This window comes from Rhinopithecus roxellana, chromosome 2, assembly GCF_007565055.1.
Source record: "Rhinopithecus roxellana isolate Shanxi Qingling chromosome 2, ASM756505v1, whole genome shotgun sequence".
Lineage (NCBI taxonomy): Eukaryota > Metazoa > Chordata > Mammalia > Primates > Cercopithecidae > Rhinopithecus > Rhinopithecus roxellana.
Window position 1 is genome coordinate 87,019,348 of NC_044550.1, and position 19,685 is coordinate 87,039,032.

Consider the following 19,685-nt stretch of genomic DNA (forward strand, 5'->3'; position numbering starts at 1 on the left):
GTGGGTTTGTCATAAATAGCTCTTATTATTTTGAGGTACGTTTCATGAATACCAAACTTATTGAGCGTTTTTAGCATGAAGGGCTGTTGAATTTTGTCAAAAGCCTTCTCTGCATCTATTGAGATAATCATGTGGTTCTTGTCTTTGGTTCTGTTTATATGCTGGATTACGTTTATTGATTTGCGAATGTTGAACCAGCCTTGCATCCCAGGGATGAAGCCCACTTGATCATGGTGGATAAGCTTTTTGATGTGCTGCTGAATCCGGTTTGCCAGTATTTTATTGAGAATTTTTGCATCAATGTTCATCAGGGATATTGGTCTAAAATTCTCTTTTTTTGTTGTGTCTCTGCCAGGCTTTGGTATCAGGATGATGTTGGCCTCATAAAATGAGTTAGGGAGGATTCCCTCTTTTTCTATTGATTGGAATAGTTTCAGAAGGAATGGTACCAGCTCCTCCTTGTACCTCTGGTAGAATTCAGCTGTGAATCCATCTGGTCCTGGACTTTTTTTGGTGGGTAGGCTATTAATTATTGCCTCAATTTCAGAGCCTGCTATTGGTCTATTCAGGGATTCAGCTTCTTCCTGGTTTAGTCTTGGGAGAGTGTAAGTGTCCAGGAAATTATCCATTTCTTCTAGATTTTCTAGTTGATTTGCGTAGAGGTGTTTATAGTATTCTCTGATGGTAGTTTGTATTTCTGTGGGGTCGGTGGTGATATCCCCTTTATCATTTTTTATTGAGTCTATTTGATTCCTCTCTCTTTTCTTCTTTATTAGTCTTGCTAGCGGTCTGTCAATTTTGTTGATCTTTCCAAAAAACCAACTCCTGGATTCATTGATTTTTTGGAGGGTTTTTTGTGTCTCTATCTCCTTCAGTTCTGCTCTGATCTTAGTTATTTCTTGCCTTCTGCTAGCTTTTGAATGTGTTTGCTCTTGCTTCTCCAGTTATTTTAATTGTGATGTTAGGGTGTCAATTTTAGATCTTTCCTGCTTTCTCTTGTGGGCATTTAGTGCTATAAATTTCCCTCTATACACTGCTTTAAATGTGTCCCAGAGATTCTGGTATGTTGTATCTTTGTTCTCATTGGTTTCAAAGAACATCTTTATTTCTGCTTTCATTTCGTTATGTACCCAGTAGTCATTCAGGAGCAGGTTGTTCAGATTCCATGTAGTTGAGCGGTTTTGATTGAGTTTCTTAGTCCTGAGTTCTAGTTTGATTGCACTGTGGTCTGAGAGACAGTTTGTTATAATTTCTGTTCTTTTACATTTGCTGAGCAGTGCTTTACTTCCAATTATGTGGTCAATTTTGGAATAAGTGCGATGTGGTGCTGAGAAGAATGTATATTCTGTTGATTTGGGGTGAAGAGTTCTATAGATGTCTATTAGGTCTGCTTGGTGCAGAGATGAGTTCAAATCCTGGATATCCTTGTTAACTTTCTGTCTCGTTGATCTGTCTAATGTTGACAGTGGAGTGTTGAAGTCTCCCATTATTATTGTATGGGAGTCTAAGTCTCTTTGTAAGTCTCTAAGGACTTGCTTTATGAATCTGGGTGTTCCTGTATTGGGTGCATATATATTTAGGATAGTTAGCTCTTCCTATTGAATTGATCCCTTTACCATTATGTAATGGCCTTCTTTGTCTCTTTTGATCTTTGAGCGTTTAAAGTCTGTTTTATCAGAGACTAGGATTGCAACCCCTGCTGTTTTTTGTTCTCCATTTGCTTGGTAGATCTTCCTCCATCCCTTTATTTTGAGCCTATGTATGTCTCTGCATGTGGGATGGGTCTCCTGAATACAGCAGACTGATGGGTCTTGACTATTTATCCAGTTTTCCAGTCTGTGTCTTTTAATTGGAGCATTCAGTCCATTTACATTTAAGGTTAATATTGTTATGTGTGACCTTGATCCTGCCATTATGATATTAGCTGGTTATTTTGCTCGTTAGTTGATGCAGCTTCTTCCTAGCCTCAATGGTCTTTACATTTTGGCATGTTTTTGCAAAGGCTGGTACCATTTGTTCCTTTCCATGTTTAGGGCTTCCTTCAGGGTCTCTTGTAAGGCAGGCCTGGTGGTGACAAAATCTCTAAGCATTTGCTTATCTGTAAAGGATTTTATTTCTCCTTCACTTATGAAACTTAGTTTGGCTGGATATGAAATTCTGGGTTGAAAATTCTTTTCTTTAAGAATGTTGAATATTGGCCCCCACTCTCTTCTGGCTTGTAGAGTTTCTGCCGAGAGATCTGCTGTTAGTCTGATGGGCTTCCCTTTGTGGGTAACCCGACCTTTCTCTCTGGCTGCCCTTAAGATTTTTTCCTTCATTTCAACTTTGGTGAATCTGGCAATTATGTGTCTTGGAGTTGCTCTTCTCGAGGAGTATCTTTGTGGCATTCTCTGTATTTCCTGAATTTGAATGTTGGCCTGCCCTACTAGGTTGGGGAAGTTCTCCTGGATGATATCCTGAAGAGTGTTTTCCAACTTGGTTCCATTTTCCCCCTCACTTTCAGGCACCCCAATCAGACGTAGATTTGGTCTTTTTACATAATCCCATACTTCTTGCAGGCTTTGTTCATTTCTTTTTCTTCTTTTTTCTTTTGGTTTCTCTTGTCGCTTCATTTCATTCATTTGATCCTCAATCGCTGATACTCTTTCTTCCAGTTGATCGAGTCAGTTACTGAAGCTTGTGCATTTGTCACGTATTTCTTGTGTCATGGTTTTTATCTCTGTCATTTTGTTTATGACCTTCTCTGCATTAATTATTCTAGCTGTCAATTCTTCCACTCTTTTCTCAAGATTTTTAGTTTCTTTGTGCTGGGTATGTAATTCCTCCTTTAGCTCTGAGAAGTTTGACGGACTGAAGCCTTCTTCTCTCATCTCATCAAAGTCATTCTCTGACCAGCTTCGATCCGTTGCTGGCGATGAGCTGCGCTCCTTTGCAGGGGTAGATGCGCTCTTATTTTTTGAATTTCCAGCTTTTCTGCCCTGCTTTTCCCCATCTTTGTGGTTTTATCTGCCTCTGGTCTTTGATGATGGTGGCGTACTGATGGGGTTTTGATATAGGTGTCCTTCCCGTTTGATAGTTTTCCTTCTAGCAGTCAGGTCCCTCAGCTGTAGGTCTATTGGAGTTTGCTTGAGGTCCACTCCAGACCCTGTTTGCCTGGGTATCAGCAGCAGAGGTTGCCGAAGATAGAATATTGCTGAACGGCGAGTGTGCCTGTCTGATTCTTACTTTGGAAGCTTCCTCTCGGGGGTGTACTCCACCCTGTGAGGTGTGGGGTGTCAGACTGCCCCTAGTGGGGGATGTCTCCCAGTTAGGCTACTCAGGGGTCAGGGACCCACTTGAGCAGACAGTTTGTCCGTTCTCAGATCTCAACCTCCGTGTTGGGAGATGCACTGCTCTCTTTAAAGCTGTCAGACAGAGTCGTTTGTGTCTGCAGAGGTTCCTGCTGCTTTTTTTGTTGTTGTTGTTTAGCTGTGCCCTGTCCCCAGAGGTGGAGTCTACAGAGACAGGCAGGTTTCCTTGAGCTGCTGTGAGCTCCACCCAGTTCAAGCTTCCCAGCGGCTTTGTTTACCTACTTAAGCCTCAGCAATGGCGGGCACCCCTCCCCCAGCCTCGCTGCTGCCTTGCGGTTAGATCGCAGACTGCTGTGCTAGCAATGAGGGAGGCTCCGTGGCCATGGGACCCTCCCGGCCTGGTGTGGGATACAATCTCCTGGTGTGCCCGTTTGCTCAAAGCGCAGTATTGGGGTGGGAGTCACCCAATTTTCCAGGTGTTGTGTGTCTCAGTTCCCCTGGCTAGGAAAAGGGACTCCCTTCCCCCTTGCGCTTCCCAGGTGAGGCGATGCGTAGCCGTGCTTCAGCTCTTGCTGGTCGGGCTGCAGCAGCTGACCAGCACCGATTGTTTGGCACTCCCTAGTGAGATGACCCCAGTACCTCAGTTGAAAATGCAGAAATCACTGGTCTTCTGTGTCGCTCGCGCTGGGAGTTGGAGACTGGAGCTGTTCCTATTCGGCCATCTTCACTAGTAATTCTATTACACTAAATTTTGCTGTTATTGAATGGAGATACATTTCATTTTTCATCATCTTGGAAAATCTTGCATTGGATCACACACTGAAAGAGATCTGGGGATTGACCACAGTTTCTTCTTAGAGGAATTTAAATTAACTTTAGCAAAAATTTTTTATCACCCCTAACAAAACCCACATTAGGGTAAAACTTTGGCCCTAGGGAAAGTCTTTGACCATACCAGTAATAAAGAAAAGGTGACTAATTTTATCATCCATTCAAACAACAGGTCTAACAGCAAAAGTTTAGACACTGTTTGAATTAAGATTAATTAACATATAAAGCAGTTGTGTGTAGAGACAGATCAGGGCTGCCATATTGCATTTCTCTGCTGGCCTTCCCTCACATACCAATCCAAGTTACTTTCAGAATTTCCCACTGAATTGTGTGACCAAGCTGGTAAACTACATGAAATGAAGTAGGTAGTTTCAGGACAACTCCAAGAAAAACAACTAGGCTATTAATAGTGGTCTGTGGTATTTCCATACTGTTATGGGACTTATTGTTTACATATTCTGGCTGTGCCAGGTCTATTAAAGAAATCTGAGAACCCTGAAGACATTAAGATAGTCCTTTTAAACAAGTAAGAATTTAAAGGAGAATTACTTGTAATTACTTCAACATTCCCTATTTTCTATGTATTTGTAATTCTATAACCTAAAGGCCAAAACCAATCATTCCATATCTAAGTGGTAAAGAAGATAAACACCTTGGAACCGGTTTTTCTTCCCAGTTAGCAGATGTATAGCAAGTTGGCATGATGACTTTATTTATTTGTTTTGGTGGGGGTTGGGGAAAACCCTTCCTTCTCTATACCTTCTGAAACTATTTTTGGGCCTACAGTTCCAGCGCTTGCATTGGTCAGAAGAGCTGAAACAGAGGTCCCTGGAGGACTAACTCTTTTTAGAGATTTTTCTTCATGAGGATATTGGCTAAGATTTTGAACTAACTAAGATTCTAGGGGTTCATGGGTTTATCACTAAAGGGAGAAAGCCCAAGGAGAAAAATATTATTATTATAGTAATAATAATAAATAGTAATTATAATTAATTTTAATACTAAAATGAAATGTAGCTTTATATCATGACCAAGTTATTAAAGATGAACATATCAGCTACATTAAGATGAAAACAATCAGGTAATCACATGCATATATCTCTTTGCCTTAAGTGTTTAATATCAGATACATATATATATATATATTCACACACACAGTGTTTGTGCTGTATCTTTCATACAAACGGTAAATCATGATCAATTAGTTATTTCAGATAGGGTGACAGGACTCTGGGAAGTACCAATGAAAAACTAAAAAACAAAAAAAAACTAAATACTTAGCCAAATGAGTACAGATTTGCTAAGGAGTGTTGGCTAAAGTCTCAGTAGATCCTTATTCCTATTAATAAGATATATATATTATTTTAACATTTGAATATTTCAAATATGTGTAGGGTGTACAGAACATTTGTCCTAAAATAACCAGCTAATTTGCAATATAAACTTACTGTAAATTAAAAAATCATTAATTTTAAGCTATAACTCCTGAAGAGACAGATATTTTTGTGATTAATGAACTTTGAAAGCTTGAAGTGAACATTTTCTAGAGTGAGCATACCCTGGAGGCAATATCTATCTCTGCTACTTAATCTTTCTTATTTCCTTGTCTATAATCTGTTTCCTTAACTAGGTCATAACTACTTATTAATCATCATTAAATATTTATTATCCTTTAAGTACTCCTGACCATCATTGTTCTAATCTGACATGTAGAATGACATGAACATAGTTTGTCACATTCAGTGTTTGTATAGACATTGAAGGTACTACCGAGAGGAGGAAACCACTAAAATCATCACCAACTTTAACAAAAATAATTTTTTAAAATTTTAAATGAAGCAAAAAGCCTAGATTTAAAGATTAAATTTTATATTGGGTTTGGGAAATTTCATCCTACAGAAACAAAATGAGAGTACTTGGTACTTTTCACCATCTTTCACTTTTATGCCTAGATTTCCTCATCTGGAAAGTACGAATTTTACTAGCTGCCCAGATTTTCTTCTTAGGAAGATTTAAGGGGAACAAATTCACATTCCTAAGAATAAAGTTGCTATATGATTTTAAAGTTGTTATTTTTCATCAGCAATGGTTGCATCTGAACTGGCAAATGACAAAATAAAAATATAATTTTGAATACATAAAATTTACTTGACATATAAATTCACATTATATGTATGGAGTCTTTGTCCTAGACACTTGTGGAAGTTGAATATACCATAGAAACAATCAGAATTTTCTCATGAAGAAAACAGTAGTTGTGTGCCGTATATATTTAAAGCATGCATATTTGACTATTTTCTTCAATTCCTCTGATATTTTCACTTAAAAATTAAACTTACGATTTTTCTTTTTTTCAAAAACAGGGTCTCATCACTCTGTCATCCAGGCTGGAGTGCAGCTGCACAATCACAGCTCACTGTAGCCTTGACCTCCTTAGCCTCAGCCTCTGCAGTAGCTGGGACTATAGGCATGCACCACTGCGCCGGGCTAATTTTTTTTTTTTTTTTTTTTTTTAATGTTTTGTAGAGATGAGAGTCTTCCTATGTTGCCCAGGCTAGTCTTGAACTCCTGGGCCCAAGTGATCCTCCCACCTCGGCCTCCCAAAGTGTTGGGACTATAGGCATGAGCCACCGTCCAAAATTTAGATTTTCTGAAAGAATTAACCAAACAGGTACATTAAATTTTTTGAAGCTGAAAAGGTAGTTTCAATTATTCCCTCACTTATTTATGAAGAAACCATTAATATCTATGTAAAGTGCTACAAAAATCAGGGGTGAAAAGGACAACAAGCTCCAAAAGCAAACAACTATTGGGAGAACAGTTTGAACCTTTTTTCCAGTCTGGGTACAGATTATGGGGTAGAGATGGAGAGTCTGTTTCTGAACCGCCTTACCTTATACCCTTTCCCATTAAAGCTTAACAGAAAGCACTAGAACTTATAATTAATAAGATTATGAAATGAGAATCATGCTTAGTTTCAAAATTTTAACTCTATAGTCACCAGGTGCTCTCACTTAAAGTAGTTTAGTTATTTCATCATTTTTTACTTGTGGGAGAAATGCTTGGCACATAGTGAACAGGAATGAAAACATGAGACAGCAAAATGTCTCAGCACAATGCAGTCTGAAAGGTTCGGAGGCATCCTTTATGTAATAAGTAATGGAGTCACTGGAAAACTGCCTTTAAAAATAGAAGTCTCTTGCCAAAAGTGAAGACTAGCCATAGCATTTGAGAAATGAAGCAGCATGAGGCAAAAAACAGGAAATGTTCAAGGCAAGTTCTTTTGTAAAGACCCATAATGAAATATTTAATAAAGTATCATTTAAACAAACTATGCTAGATAAAAATTTGCATTGTATTTCTTAGTCAAGGCGGAGTGGGGTTGAGGGAGTAAGCCAGAGATGGAATTACTACCTGACTAAAAGCAGCTCTAAAATTGTATCACAGGTGTGTGATACAAAAAGAAGTGTAGAGAACAAAGAGAACAATTTCTTTTCCTTTATGCCCAGTTGAGTTTCTCTGCCCCAAATGGTTTGTAGAAGACCCTTCTTGTATACTGCCAACAAAATTTTCACATCCACTGGATATTCCAAGATTTATAAGCATTATAAACAAAAAGCAAAAGAGGTCATTTCTAATCACACAAAAAGAGGAGAAGAGTTTTTGGACTGAAATTCTTGAATTGTCTTTAGCAGAAAAATGAAGCCATTTTAAAAATACTTGGCACAAAAGTTTTTATTCAAGTAAGTGTTAGGTTAAAGGAAGTTAAAAAGAAGGTTTTTCTAACAACCCTTTTTACAACCAAAAACCATCTAAGGTTAAAGTGGGCTTCCAGATAGTGAAGAGGCATCTGTGGCCAGCCCTTCCTAAAGAAGCTCCTTAAATCAGGATGTGGCAGACAGAGTTGGTGGAAATTGTCACCACCCAAGAGAATTAGACCATCTATGGAAGGACCAATGATTAATAATCAGATGGCATTTCTTCATTAGAAAAAGATGAGTATCTCAACAAAGAAAATGCCAGTTAAAATATCTTACTCTGCAAATTCTGCAACTGCACGAAAGGAGAAAATCTGCTTTGGTTCTATAAATTGAAAATCATGAAGTAAGCCAAGGTAAGTAATAGTTGTCTACCTAGAACCTCCAAATTTTGTTTGCATTAGAATTTGAATACTGAAACTGATTTTTTCCTACCTCAACAAATCTTCAAATGTTGACCAACTGGGTCTTTATATCATATTCATTCATAAATACCTTATGCAAAGTGATTGCATCTCAATTCTTATAAGAGGATCACAAGATTCTTCAAGAAAACAAATGTGGAGAGTAGGATCACAAAAACATTTTTTAACTAAGCAACACCTTTGGAAATGCTTTCTCTTTTCCCCCCTACCCCTGTTGAAAAGCGGTAACCTTTCTTTAACTTAAGGATATAATGTTAGGGAATGATGTTGAAATACTGGCATATTTTTTATTTTTTAATTTTACTTTGAGTTCCAGGATACATGTGCAGAATGTGCAAATGTATACGTGTATATGTGTGCCAAGGTGGTTTGCTGCACTTACTGACCTGTCTTCTAAGTTCCCTCCTCTTGTACCACACACTTCAATAGGCCCTGGTGTGTGTTGTTCCCCTCCCTGTGTCCATGTGTTCTCATTGTTCAACTTCTGCTTATGGGTGAGAACATGTGGTGTTTGGCTTTCTGTCCCTGTGTTAGTTTGCTGAGGATGATGGCTTCTAGCTTCATCCATGTCCCTGCAAAGGACATGATCTCATTCTTTTTTATGGCTGCATAGTATTGCATGGTGTGTATGTGCCACATTTTCTTTATGCATTCTATCATTGACGGGCATTTAGGTTGGTTCCATGACTTTGCTATTGTAAATAGTGCTGCAGTAAACATACATGTGCATGCGTCTTTACAGTAGAATGATTTATATTCCTTTGGGTATGTACCCAGTAATGGGATTTCTGGGTCAAATAGTATTTCTGGTTCTAGATCCTTAAGGAATCGCCATATTGTCTTCCACAATGATTGAACTAATTTACATTCCCACCAACAGTGTAGAAGTGTTCCTATTTCTCCACAGCCTCACCAGCATCTACTATTTCTTGACTTTTTTAATAATCACCATTCTGACTGCCATGAAATGGTATCTCATTGTGGTTTTGATTTGCATATCTCTACTGATCAGTGATGTTGAGCTTTTTTTCATATGTCTGTTGGCCACGTAAATGTCTTCTTTCAAAAAGCATCTGTTTATATCCTTTGCCCACTTTTTGATGGGGTTTTTTTTTTCTTGTAAATTTAAGTTCCTTGTAAATTCCAGATATTAGACCTTTGTCAGATGGGTAGACTGCAAACATTTTCTCCCATTCTGTAGGTTGCCTGTTTACTCTGGTGATAGTTTCTTTTGCTGTGCAGAAGCTCTTTAGTTTAATTAGCTCCCATTTGTCAATTTTGGCGTTTGTCGCAATTTTTTTTGGTGTTTTCACCATGAAGTCTTCACCCAGGCCTATGTCCTGAATGGTATTGCCTAGGTTTTCTTCTAGGGTTTTTATGGTTTTGGGTTTTACATTTAAATCTTTAATCCACCTTGAGTTAAAAATACTGACATATTGTATAATTGTATTCACTATATAAGAAGGGACAAATCTCTTATCAGGGATCTTTGAGTGAGGAAGTGTGTGTTAGTGTTCTAAAGACTGAAAGACTGAAACCATGGTACCAGTCTGCAAGATGACCCCAATAATTGCTGACTTCTAGTCACACCCTAGTGTATTCTCCTCCCACATCAAACCGGGCTGACTTGTGTAACCTACAGGATATTGTGGGAATAACGGTGTATAACTTCCAAGGCTATATCATAACACACATTGTGGCTTCCACTTTGTGCTCTCTTGGATGCTTTCTCTAGAGCAAGCTTGTCCAACTCATGGCCTGTGGACAGCACGCAGCCCAGGACAGTTTTCAACGCAGCCCAATGCAAATTCATAAACTTTCTTAAAATATTATGAGATTTTTTGATTTTTAAGTTCATCAGCTATCATTAATGTCAGTGTATTTTATGTGTGGCCCAAGACAATTCTTCTTCTTCCAATGTGGCCCAGGGAAGCCAAAAGATTAGACACCCCTGCTCTAGAGGAAGCCAACTGACAAGTCAGGGTGACACTTAAGCAACTCTATGGAAAGGTGCTCATGACAAGGAACTGAGGCCTCCTTACCATTCAGGTGTGAATGGGCTGTCTTGGAAATGGATCTTCTTGCCCCAGTCAAGCCTTTAGATGGCTGTGACTCCTGTCAACATCTTGACAGCAATCACATGAGGCTTTGAGGCAAACTATTCCCAGATTTCTGATCTGCCAAAAATGCTGAGATTATGCATGTTTATTCTTGTAAATCATTAAGTTTAGGATAATTTGTTTCTGCAGCAATAGTTGACAGTCTTTTTTCCCCCCTAAGAAATACTAACAGTGATACAAATGAACATGGCCATCTTAAGGCAAGTTGATGGGCTCTGTGGAGTTACTAGTAATTAGATGGAACCTTATCTCAATAAATTTGCAATCAGTTTCTTGTTTCTCAAAGTCTTGTACCAAGACCAGCAGTATTGGCATTACCTGGGGGCTCATTAGAAATGCAGAATCTCAAACTCCACCCCAGAGCTACGGAATAGGAATCTGCATTTTAATGAGATTCCCCTATGACATGCAAATATATTAAAGTTTGAGAAGAAGCACTGATTTATTTGATTCCTGGTGTTACAGCCTGTGGTTGGAAACTCTGGATACACCTTAGGGGTACTTTAAAAAAAAATACGTTGGAGAAGCCCATCTGCAGAAATTCTGATTTAACTGACCTAGGCTGAGGCCTTTTAAGGTGGTGGACCTAATGATGCTGCAGGATTTTCCTCTAGAAAAACTACATTGAAGCCTCAGATCAGCTCTGACTTCCTAGCATGCCCCAACCCCGCAGGAAGTTAGATATGCCCAGGTGTACGTCCAGAACTGCCTTGGGAGGAGTATTGTGCACAGAGCAGGAGTCCTCTCTGGAGCTGCCATGCAGGGAGTGTGTGTGTGTGTGTGTTTGGTGGGGCGCACCAACTTCACAGATGCTAAAGACCGTTGCATGTGCTTCTACCTTCCTTTATTCATGCTCTTCCAGGACTCAGTTCAACCCAAGAAAAAGCTACTATGCCTTTCTTCCTGAAAGGTCAGTTTGGATTGCTGTCTAGGGCTGCTCAGAAAACCAGGTGTTGAATGTTCTAAGGTTTCACGTGCCAAATGGGGACCAAACATTTTTGAGCTTTATCTTTCCTAACAACAAACTGCAAATAACTAGTATTTCTCTTAAGTCCTTGGAAAAGATGTTTTTATTGTTGAATAGACACTACTGCACTAAGATTTCCACTATGATGGGTGCTCACAAATGACAGGCCTCTTAAGAAGCTTTAATTGACAACATTAAATATGCGGGTGGGGGAGTGGGTTCAGAATGTCTTTTTCCTTTGTTAGTGCATCCCAGTGACAGAAACAATGCCTGACACATGGTACGCTCTCGATAAATATTCGTTGATTACATAACCCCCCTACCACCCAGTAACTTCTCATCATTCATTCAAAGTTACTGAACGTACCATATTAGCGAATCTGCAATGGGAACAGTGGACGCTGTTTTCTCAAAGGATTTTCTAATAAAGCAACATATCTGCTTTTTAAAAAAAATAAATAATGTGCCCCAAGCCAATGCTGGGCTTCGGTTTTCTGCGGTAGTTTGGCCTGCGGTGCTCACCAGGAGGCTGGCTGGGGATGTGCTCCCTGCCCTTGAATCTCCTTCCTTTGTAGTTTTTGGCCTGCGCGGTTACGTTTCCCAGGCGGAGGAGCGCGCGCCGCGGCTGCGCCCATTAGCGCGCGGCGCCGTGCAGGAGCCGTCAGGCGGGCGGGGCTGCCCGAGACCCGCAGGAGCCGCTGCTCCCGTGCCGGCGCTCGGCCCCCTCCTCCGCCCCCTCCTCCCTCTCTCCGCGGTTTGGCATACCCCCGGCCGGGAAGCCTCCTCCAGCGCTGACAGCCGGCGGGCGGCGGAGGGAGGCCAGAGCGCGGATGCTCGCTGGTGGGCCGGGCCTGACGGCTGCGTGGGAGGCGGGCTGCATTATTTCCCGCTAGGGCCGCGCTCTAGGGAAGGAAGGGGCCAGGCTCGGCCCTCTCAGCCCCGAACGGGCGGGATCCGGGCGCGGCCGAGGCGGCGGCGCTGCACCCCGGGCCGGGGCCCGCGCGACTCCCCCGGGGGCCTCTCCCACGCTCCGCGCCCCGCCCCACCCTTCCTTCCTCCCTCCCTCGCTTCTGCGCTCCTGGGAGCGCTCCTGGGAGCGCTCCGCGGACGCCCGAGCTTTGTGTGCGCCCGCGGGCCCGGCGCGCGCCTCGGGCGCCCCAACTTTGCCTCTCCCCGCCGGCTCCCGAGCGGGACTTGTGAGGCGTGGCCGGGTGGAGGAGGCGCTTGCGGGGGCGTGGGGCTCCCCGGCGGGCGGGAGGCACGGAGCGAGCCGCGCTGGACAATGAGCTGGGCAGCTCGGAGCTGCGGCCACTTTTAGCTGAGGGCGCGGGCGGGTCAGCACCTCCGCGGCTCCTCGGCCCCACCTGCGCGGAGAGGGCGGGATGCCAGAGCCAGGTGTCCCGGCGCGTTAAGGGCCCTCGCGATCAGACGTCCCTGCACCGGCGCTCACACCCGTAGTCAGCCCGGAACGTCTTTTTGCGGGGAGCCCTCGGAGCAGCCGCGATGGCCAGCACCAGGAGTATCGAGCTGGAGCACTTTGAGGAACGGGACAAAAGGCCGCGGCCGGGGTCGCGGAGAGGGGCCCCCAGCTCCTCCGGGGGCAGCAGCAGCTCTGGCCCCAAGGGGAACGGGCTCATCCCCAGTCCGGCGCACAGTGCCCACTGCAGCTTCTACCGCACGCGGACCCTGCAGGCCCTCAGCTCGGAGAAGAAGGCCAAGAAGGCGCGCTTCTACCGGAACGGGGACCGCTACTTCAAGGGCCTGGTGTTTGCCATCTCCAGTGACCGCTTCCGGTCCTTCGATGCGCTCCTCATAGAGCTCACCCGCTCCCTGTCGGACAACGTGAACCTGCCCCAGGGTGTCCGCACTATCTACACCATCGACGGCAGCCGGAAGGTCACCAGCCTGGACGAGCTGCTGGAAGGTAGGAGGGGAGGGCGTCGCACGGCAGGTGCGGCGGAGCGCCGGCAGGTGCAGTGGGTCCGGGCCTGCGCAGCGGGGAGCCTGCGGGGTGCTTTCCAAGCGGCACGGGAATTGATGCTTCTGTCTGCTTCTCTAGAGATTGGCTGGAAGTGGGGGTTGGGGGGCGGTGGGGTGCCCACATACACGCTGACTTTCCTTCCCAAGAGATTTGTCTCTTAAAGAAGGGAAAAATTTCCTGATGGTCAGAGGCCGATTGAGGCACTGGTGGCATGTCCCAAGATTGTTGAATTTACTTGTATTGAAGTGCAAAATGTTTGAGAAAATGATTCTCCCATGGGGAGCTGGGTAATCCCCTACTGATAAGCTCTGTTGGACCCTCGGTGTGGACCCTGGTGCAGGCACCTGTCATGTTCCAGTTTTCGGGGTCCTGTCGTGACTGCTGTCAGAAGCTGTGGTTGTGAAATGCTCTAGGTTGGCTTTCCTAGTTTGCCTTGCAGCAGAAGTTACTTGAGGTGAAGAGGGATGATCCTAGTCAGCGGGTCTCAACCTTGGCTTCATCTTCCAAGGGGACTGGGGACTTCAAAAAATATGGGACCCTGATCCCCCAACCTCCAGATATCCTGATTAAATTGGTTGGGTGTGGGGTGTGGGTTCGGCGTCTGGAGTCTCCAAAGCCCCCACCACCCAGATGATTCTAATGTGAAACCATGGTTAACAATCACTGTTCTAAAGGGTTTTCCACATGTGGTTGGAAAAAAGGTAAATCAAGGTCAATCTGTCCTGCCTTATCCTCTAGTAAGAGTAGCTAATTAGAATGATAGAGGCTATTGGATTCAGCAGTGGGGCCTCATCATAAATTAGTAATTCTGCTGTGTCAACCGTGCCTCGGTCAAAGAGACTGCTTGACTGTATGTTGGGTCATCCTTGAATTCCTGCAATACTTATGTCTCATCCTTTTCAGGTAGAAAAGGCATTATCAGTAGTCTAGAACCTGTTTCCAGTTCTAAATAACACCCAGAAAGACCAGGCAGAACCCAAGTATGTGCTGACTGCGTGTTTACATACGGTCCGCTCTTGTGCATCTTTCTTAATGCAAATGGCACATTCCATGTAGTCACAGCAATAGCTTGGCAGGGAGAGGAAGCTGAACATCAAGCCAAAGGTTTTTCTTATATTATCTCAGCATGCTTTTCTGTCCTGAAGACATGATCCCCATTTTATAGATGAGGAAACTTGGGGAACGTGCCTTGCCTCACAGTGCCTGCAGCATCTACTTTCTCATCTACAGTTCACCTCTCCTGAGCTAATGTAGCCACATCGAGGAAAACTAAAGGTGGTTGAGTTTGTCTATTTAGTCACTGCCATCAGAAGTTTTTGCCGCCCTGCCTAAATGGCAACCCAGCCAAAATTAAATTGTCTCTTCAGTCTACATGTGTGCTTGTAACTTCACTTGTTCTGTCAGTCAGTTGTGTGTTTTGGTTTTAAGGGCTTCTTGAGGTAAGGGGAGAGCTGGAGAAGTATAAAAAAGGAAGATACAATGTTCAAAGGGACTTGTTTGCTTTTCTTAATCATGTTAAACACTTACAAGTAACATTTGCCTAGCTATTTTAAAACCGAGTCACCAATTTTTTGACTGACCCAAGATCAGATTTGCAGGATCAAGGCAGTGCCTGTTTGCTTAAGCACTTATTACTCAACATGCCCTTGGGATACTGTTCCTGGTATGGTTTCTTAAGGGTCAACAATGTTAATATCCTTTTCTAAAGAAATTTTAACAATGGATTTACTACGTAAAATTGACCTAATGTAAAGATGAATCTCATTATAGGAGAGATGATTAGATGGACATTATGCATGTCCATTAATAGGAGTACATAGTATAGATTGTGTCTTTTACTGCCCACAGCGTGCATGGCCACTGGGTCTAATTCTGCAATTGTAGTTTCAACTACAAATTGACTGTTAACAGGTTTCCTTCTAATCATTCACTGATTTTTAGTGGATGGGAATTTGGAAAAAATATTATCTATGGAGTCCAAATCATACCAAAATATGATAAATAATATAACAAATATTTGCACAGCCAAAATTTTTTTATGGCTTTTCCCACTTGTTTGAAGAAGTTTTTAATATAATATTACTGCAAAAGAAGAAAACTCGGGCACTTTTTTTGTCATATGGAATTCTCTCTGACAATGGGTCTTTAATTCTTGAATTTCACCCCAAATTAGTAGAATACTCCATAGTAATGCATTTTTTTTTAAAGAAAAATATAGGTGCAGTAGCTCATGTCTGTAATCCCAGCCCTTTGGGAGACTGAGGCAGGTGGATCACCTGAGGTCAGGAGTTTGAGACCAGCCTGACAAACAAGGTGAAACCCCATCTCTACTTAAAAAACAAAAAATACAAAAATTAGCCGGGTGTGGCGGCAGGCGCCTGTAGTCCCAGCTACTCAGGAGGCTGAGACGGGAGAATTGCTTGAACCCAGGAGGCAGAGATTGCAGTGAGCCAAGATCACGCCACTGCACTCCAGTCTGGGCGATGGAGCAATACTCTGTCTCAATAAAAGGAAAAAAAGAAAAAAAAGAAAGAAAAAAGAAAAATAGTCACTAATGCTTACTGTCAATCATTCCAGAATGTAAATAGTTTCAACTTTTATTTAAAATTATGTGCTCAGATTTTTCATGTAGGAGAACTAAGCAGCTATCTGTGAAGTTATTTGCATTAGTAAAAATAGGTCTGTGATATATTCACCACATTGTCAAAATTGACTGCTTTATTTCGTTTTGGTTGATTATTTTTAATAAAGCTCTCTCAGGCAGTATTTTACGACATTATATTCAACTAGGCTCTGCTTCTTCGATCCCATGAAACTTGTAGTTTAGAAGATATGCTTTTTCTGAAATGTCTTGAGTGAAGAATAGAGAGTGATGACTCAAAACAGTAGGACATGAGCATTCATTCAGAGCCCCAATCTCATTGAACTCAGATGACAAAAGATATTTTCATGGCCCAAATTATTTTTTCTTCTGCCCTTGACCTTGAGAGTCTCTGGAGACTAAAAGCTATTCTAGTGTGAGCTGGCATTCCTCCAGCACTACCCTAAACCAACAAGCATCTTCAATTTATTGATTTATCCACCCTTGCTGGATTAAGTTAGAGTTGATGCTGTGCAGTCCTGTAATCCTGTTTATTATTTAAAACTAAATGGGGGACCTCTTCCTGCAGGACTGTGGCTCTTAATCAATATTGGGAAAATTAGTTGAACTGTCTTAAGCTGTGAGCCTGCTGAGCTCAGTATCTGTAATACCCAACAGAGGATGTCCAGATGACTTGTTCTTTGGCTTTCTTATTAGGTAGGGACTGATTCAGAATTTCTAGTCTTAGTTCCATTCCATGTGTCTTCTCTCCTTCTGAGCGTTTGTCTTCTCTCCTTCTGAGCATTTTGAAATATTTGTAAAGTTTTGATGACCTAAAGAGATATAACCAAGGACAGTAGAAAAAAAATGCCTGACCAAGTCAGGATTCCTGAGTTCTGACTAGATTTGAGAAAAATTTCACCTCACTTCCTTGGCCTTGGTGTCCTTTTCTCTGGAATGAGAAGTTGGCAGACCACCTCTCTAAGTTAGGTCTCTTCTGGTTTAAAAATGTGTATGTAGGGGTTATTGGTGGAGCATATGATGGCCTGGGCTGTCTTTCCCTAGCCAGAACCCATCTTCCAGAAAATTGATGAGGCTTTACATGTCCAGATACCAATCACAGAATGGGGTGTATAGCTCTGATGAAGTGCTTGCCAAGAGTCGAAGGTATTAAGAGCTACCTATGTCTGCCTCTCTCATTCCAAAGTGAAATATCATTTTGTTATTTCTACCTTTTATCCCTTCATAAACAATAAACTGATTGTTTTTTGGCATATGAGAGAATTTTGGTTATTTCGATAATGATACTTTCATTCCTTCATGAAGTTAACTTGAACATTTAAGAAAAATAAGATTCTAAAGAAATCAAGCACATGAAGTTTGAGGTCCTCCTACCAAACCTATCTACTGCATTTGTTTTGTTAGGTCAGGTCTTTGAAAGTGTTAAATAAACCAGAATATGTTTCTGAGAGTTTTTAAGTAAAAATGAATTTCCATAAGAACCTAGATTATACTTAGTTGTTTTTTCCTGAAAAATAAATTTTATAATAATAGAAACTGTGGAACTTACTACAGTAAGAAGGAAATAAACTCATGAGTTATCAGGTATTTGCACATAGGAGTCAAAAATGGTGCACACGAAAGTCATACGTGGTGATTGGACTTGGAAAGTTAGTATTGAATCTTAGGTGTGCAAAACTTTCTTTACCTGCGAAACCCTTGGATTCCTAAAGGCCTACTTCAGATAGCACCTATGAAATCTCTTCCCACTTCCCTGTGCAGCTGGTCTCAAGTGGTTAGTTGAGGGCATACTATATCCTAGACATGGCTACAAGCTTACGGACTCTTCCTTCAAAAAATGCATGTTCTCCTAGGAGAGAGATAGTAACCATACACACACATGAGATGGCTTCAGGTAAAGTGCTGTAAATGAAGTGATGACATGGGGCAGGATGGCCATATTGGCCGGGGTGATGGGGAAGGCTTCCTAGAGGAACAGACATTGGAGCCAAGGCCTGAGGTCAAGTTTATAACTCTTTCCTCTGCTTACAGCATTTTTCTTTACTTCTATTATAACCCTTAGCTTTGAGTCTCATGATCTATTGGATCTGTTTTTGCACTTAACGGAGAGAAGCCTGTGGTCAGGGATCTTAAATACAGTCCATTCATTTATTAAATAACCCAGACAATGATTTTACCTCTAAGTCCCTTAGTTGTCAAGGGAAGTTTGGTATGAATTAAGCTTTAATGGGATTCCTAGATATTTGGTAAAATATATTTTTTTGGAAAATTGGATTACATTTTAGATAAACATATAATTTTGGGGGAAATTCTGTGCTAACCATTTTGGAGGGAATGACTCTTCCATAACATCCTCTTCTATAAATCTGATTGTCCCATCTCATTTCCTTAAAAACAAGGAAAATAAGATGTGCTATAATATAGCTGCATAAGAAGCTGTTTCCAGAGGTAAGAGGAACATTTTCACTTAAAGAATAAATGAATCCTAAAAGGTTGGGGAAGGAAAGGGGATATGTGGGAGAGCATTTATGAGATTAGAGTATGACACAGTGATACTCTGAAAGTTATGAGACAAGATTAATATCTCATGAGTTTTTAAACTGTGGAAAAGGGTATTTTATGGTCCTGTGATATGAAATAAAGGAAACTAGATTCTCTTGGGCAGTGATCATCTAACTGCTTTCTTCATTGCTCATGAGGCCGAGAGGAGTTGCTACGGGGTGTGTACCACCTGGCTAGGTCTTTTTTCTGTATCCCTGCCTGCCCATACTACCACTGCATCTGTGTTTTTGTCTTCTACTCGTAAAGTAAACCATTACCTAAGGATTAGAGATGCTTTTTTTCTCTGCATTGCTACCATTTACTAGATGTTTTATGAGCAGTCATTGTGTGAGGTACTTTACATGTTTCATTTAACCCCTGTAATACCCTCTGAAATATGGCTGCATTGTTGTCCCCATTTTACAGATGGGGAAGCTGAGGCTCAGAGAGGGTAAAGAAATGGCTGGATTGTACCAATGTAAGAGGTAGAGCTGGCACTTGAGTGCTTTCTCCCTTGCTTCTGAACTTTTGTATTCTTAACTACTGCTTTCTACTACCTGAGAGGAAATGGAGTCCATTATGTTGGTGGGGACTTTGGGAGGTGTCTTGGTTCATTTTCTGTTGCTGTAACAGAATACCACAGACTAGGTAAGTTATAAAGAAAATAAATTTATTTTCTAGTTCTAGAAGCTAGAAAGTCCAAGGCACGGCACTGGCATCTGTTAAGGGTCATCCCATGGTGGAAAGTTGGAAGGTGAAAGCAAAGGTAGGATATAGAGAGAGGAAATGGGGTTGAATTCCCTCCTTTTATAACTAACCCACTCCCACAATAACAGCCTTAATCCATTCATGAGGGTGGTACCCTCATGATCTAATCACCTCTTCAGGCCTCACTTGTTAATATTGTTACAATGGCAATTAAATTTCCAATACATGAAGCTTGGGAGATATGTTCAACCCATAGCAGGAGGTGAATAAATCATAAAGGCAGAGACTTCATAGGCTGGATTAGTGCCCAAAGAGACCCAAGAGAGCTTGTTTGGCCCTTCTACCATGTGAGGATGTAGTGAGAAGTCACCATGAGTGAACCAGGAGCCCTCACTGCACACCATATCTGTCAACACCTTGATCTTTGATGTCCTCACCTCCAGAACTGTGAGAAATTGATTT

At 41.9% G+C, this 19,685-nt stretch overlaps 1 protein-coding gene across 4 annotated transcripts in view; it reads left to right on the forward strand.

The window, feature by feature from the left end:
• Positions 1 to 12,793: 12,793 nt before the first annotated feature.
• LOC104669530 (serine/threonine-protein kinase DCLK2) overlaps positions 12,794 to 19,685 on the forward strand; it is a 172,289-nt gene continuing 165,397 nt past the window's right edge. For 3 of the 4 annotated variants that reach the window (XR_004052254.1, XM_030913615.1, XM_030913599.1), the window contains exon 1: positions 12,794 to 13,315. Coding sequence is in view for 3 of the 4 variants with exons in the window: in XM_030913615.1 (XP_030769475.1) it covers positions 12,895 to 13,315 (421 nt within the window). In the remaining variant the exon portion in view is untranslated. The remainder of the gene's footprint in view (positions 13,316 to 19,685) is intronic. The other variant, XM_030913610.1, reaches the window with a different exon arrangement.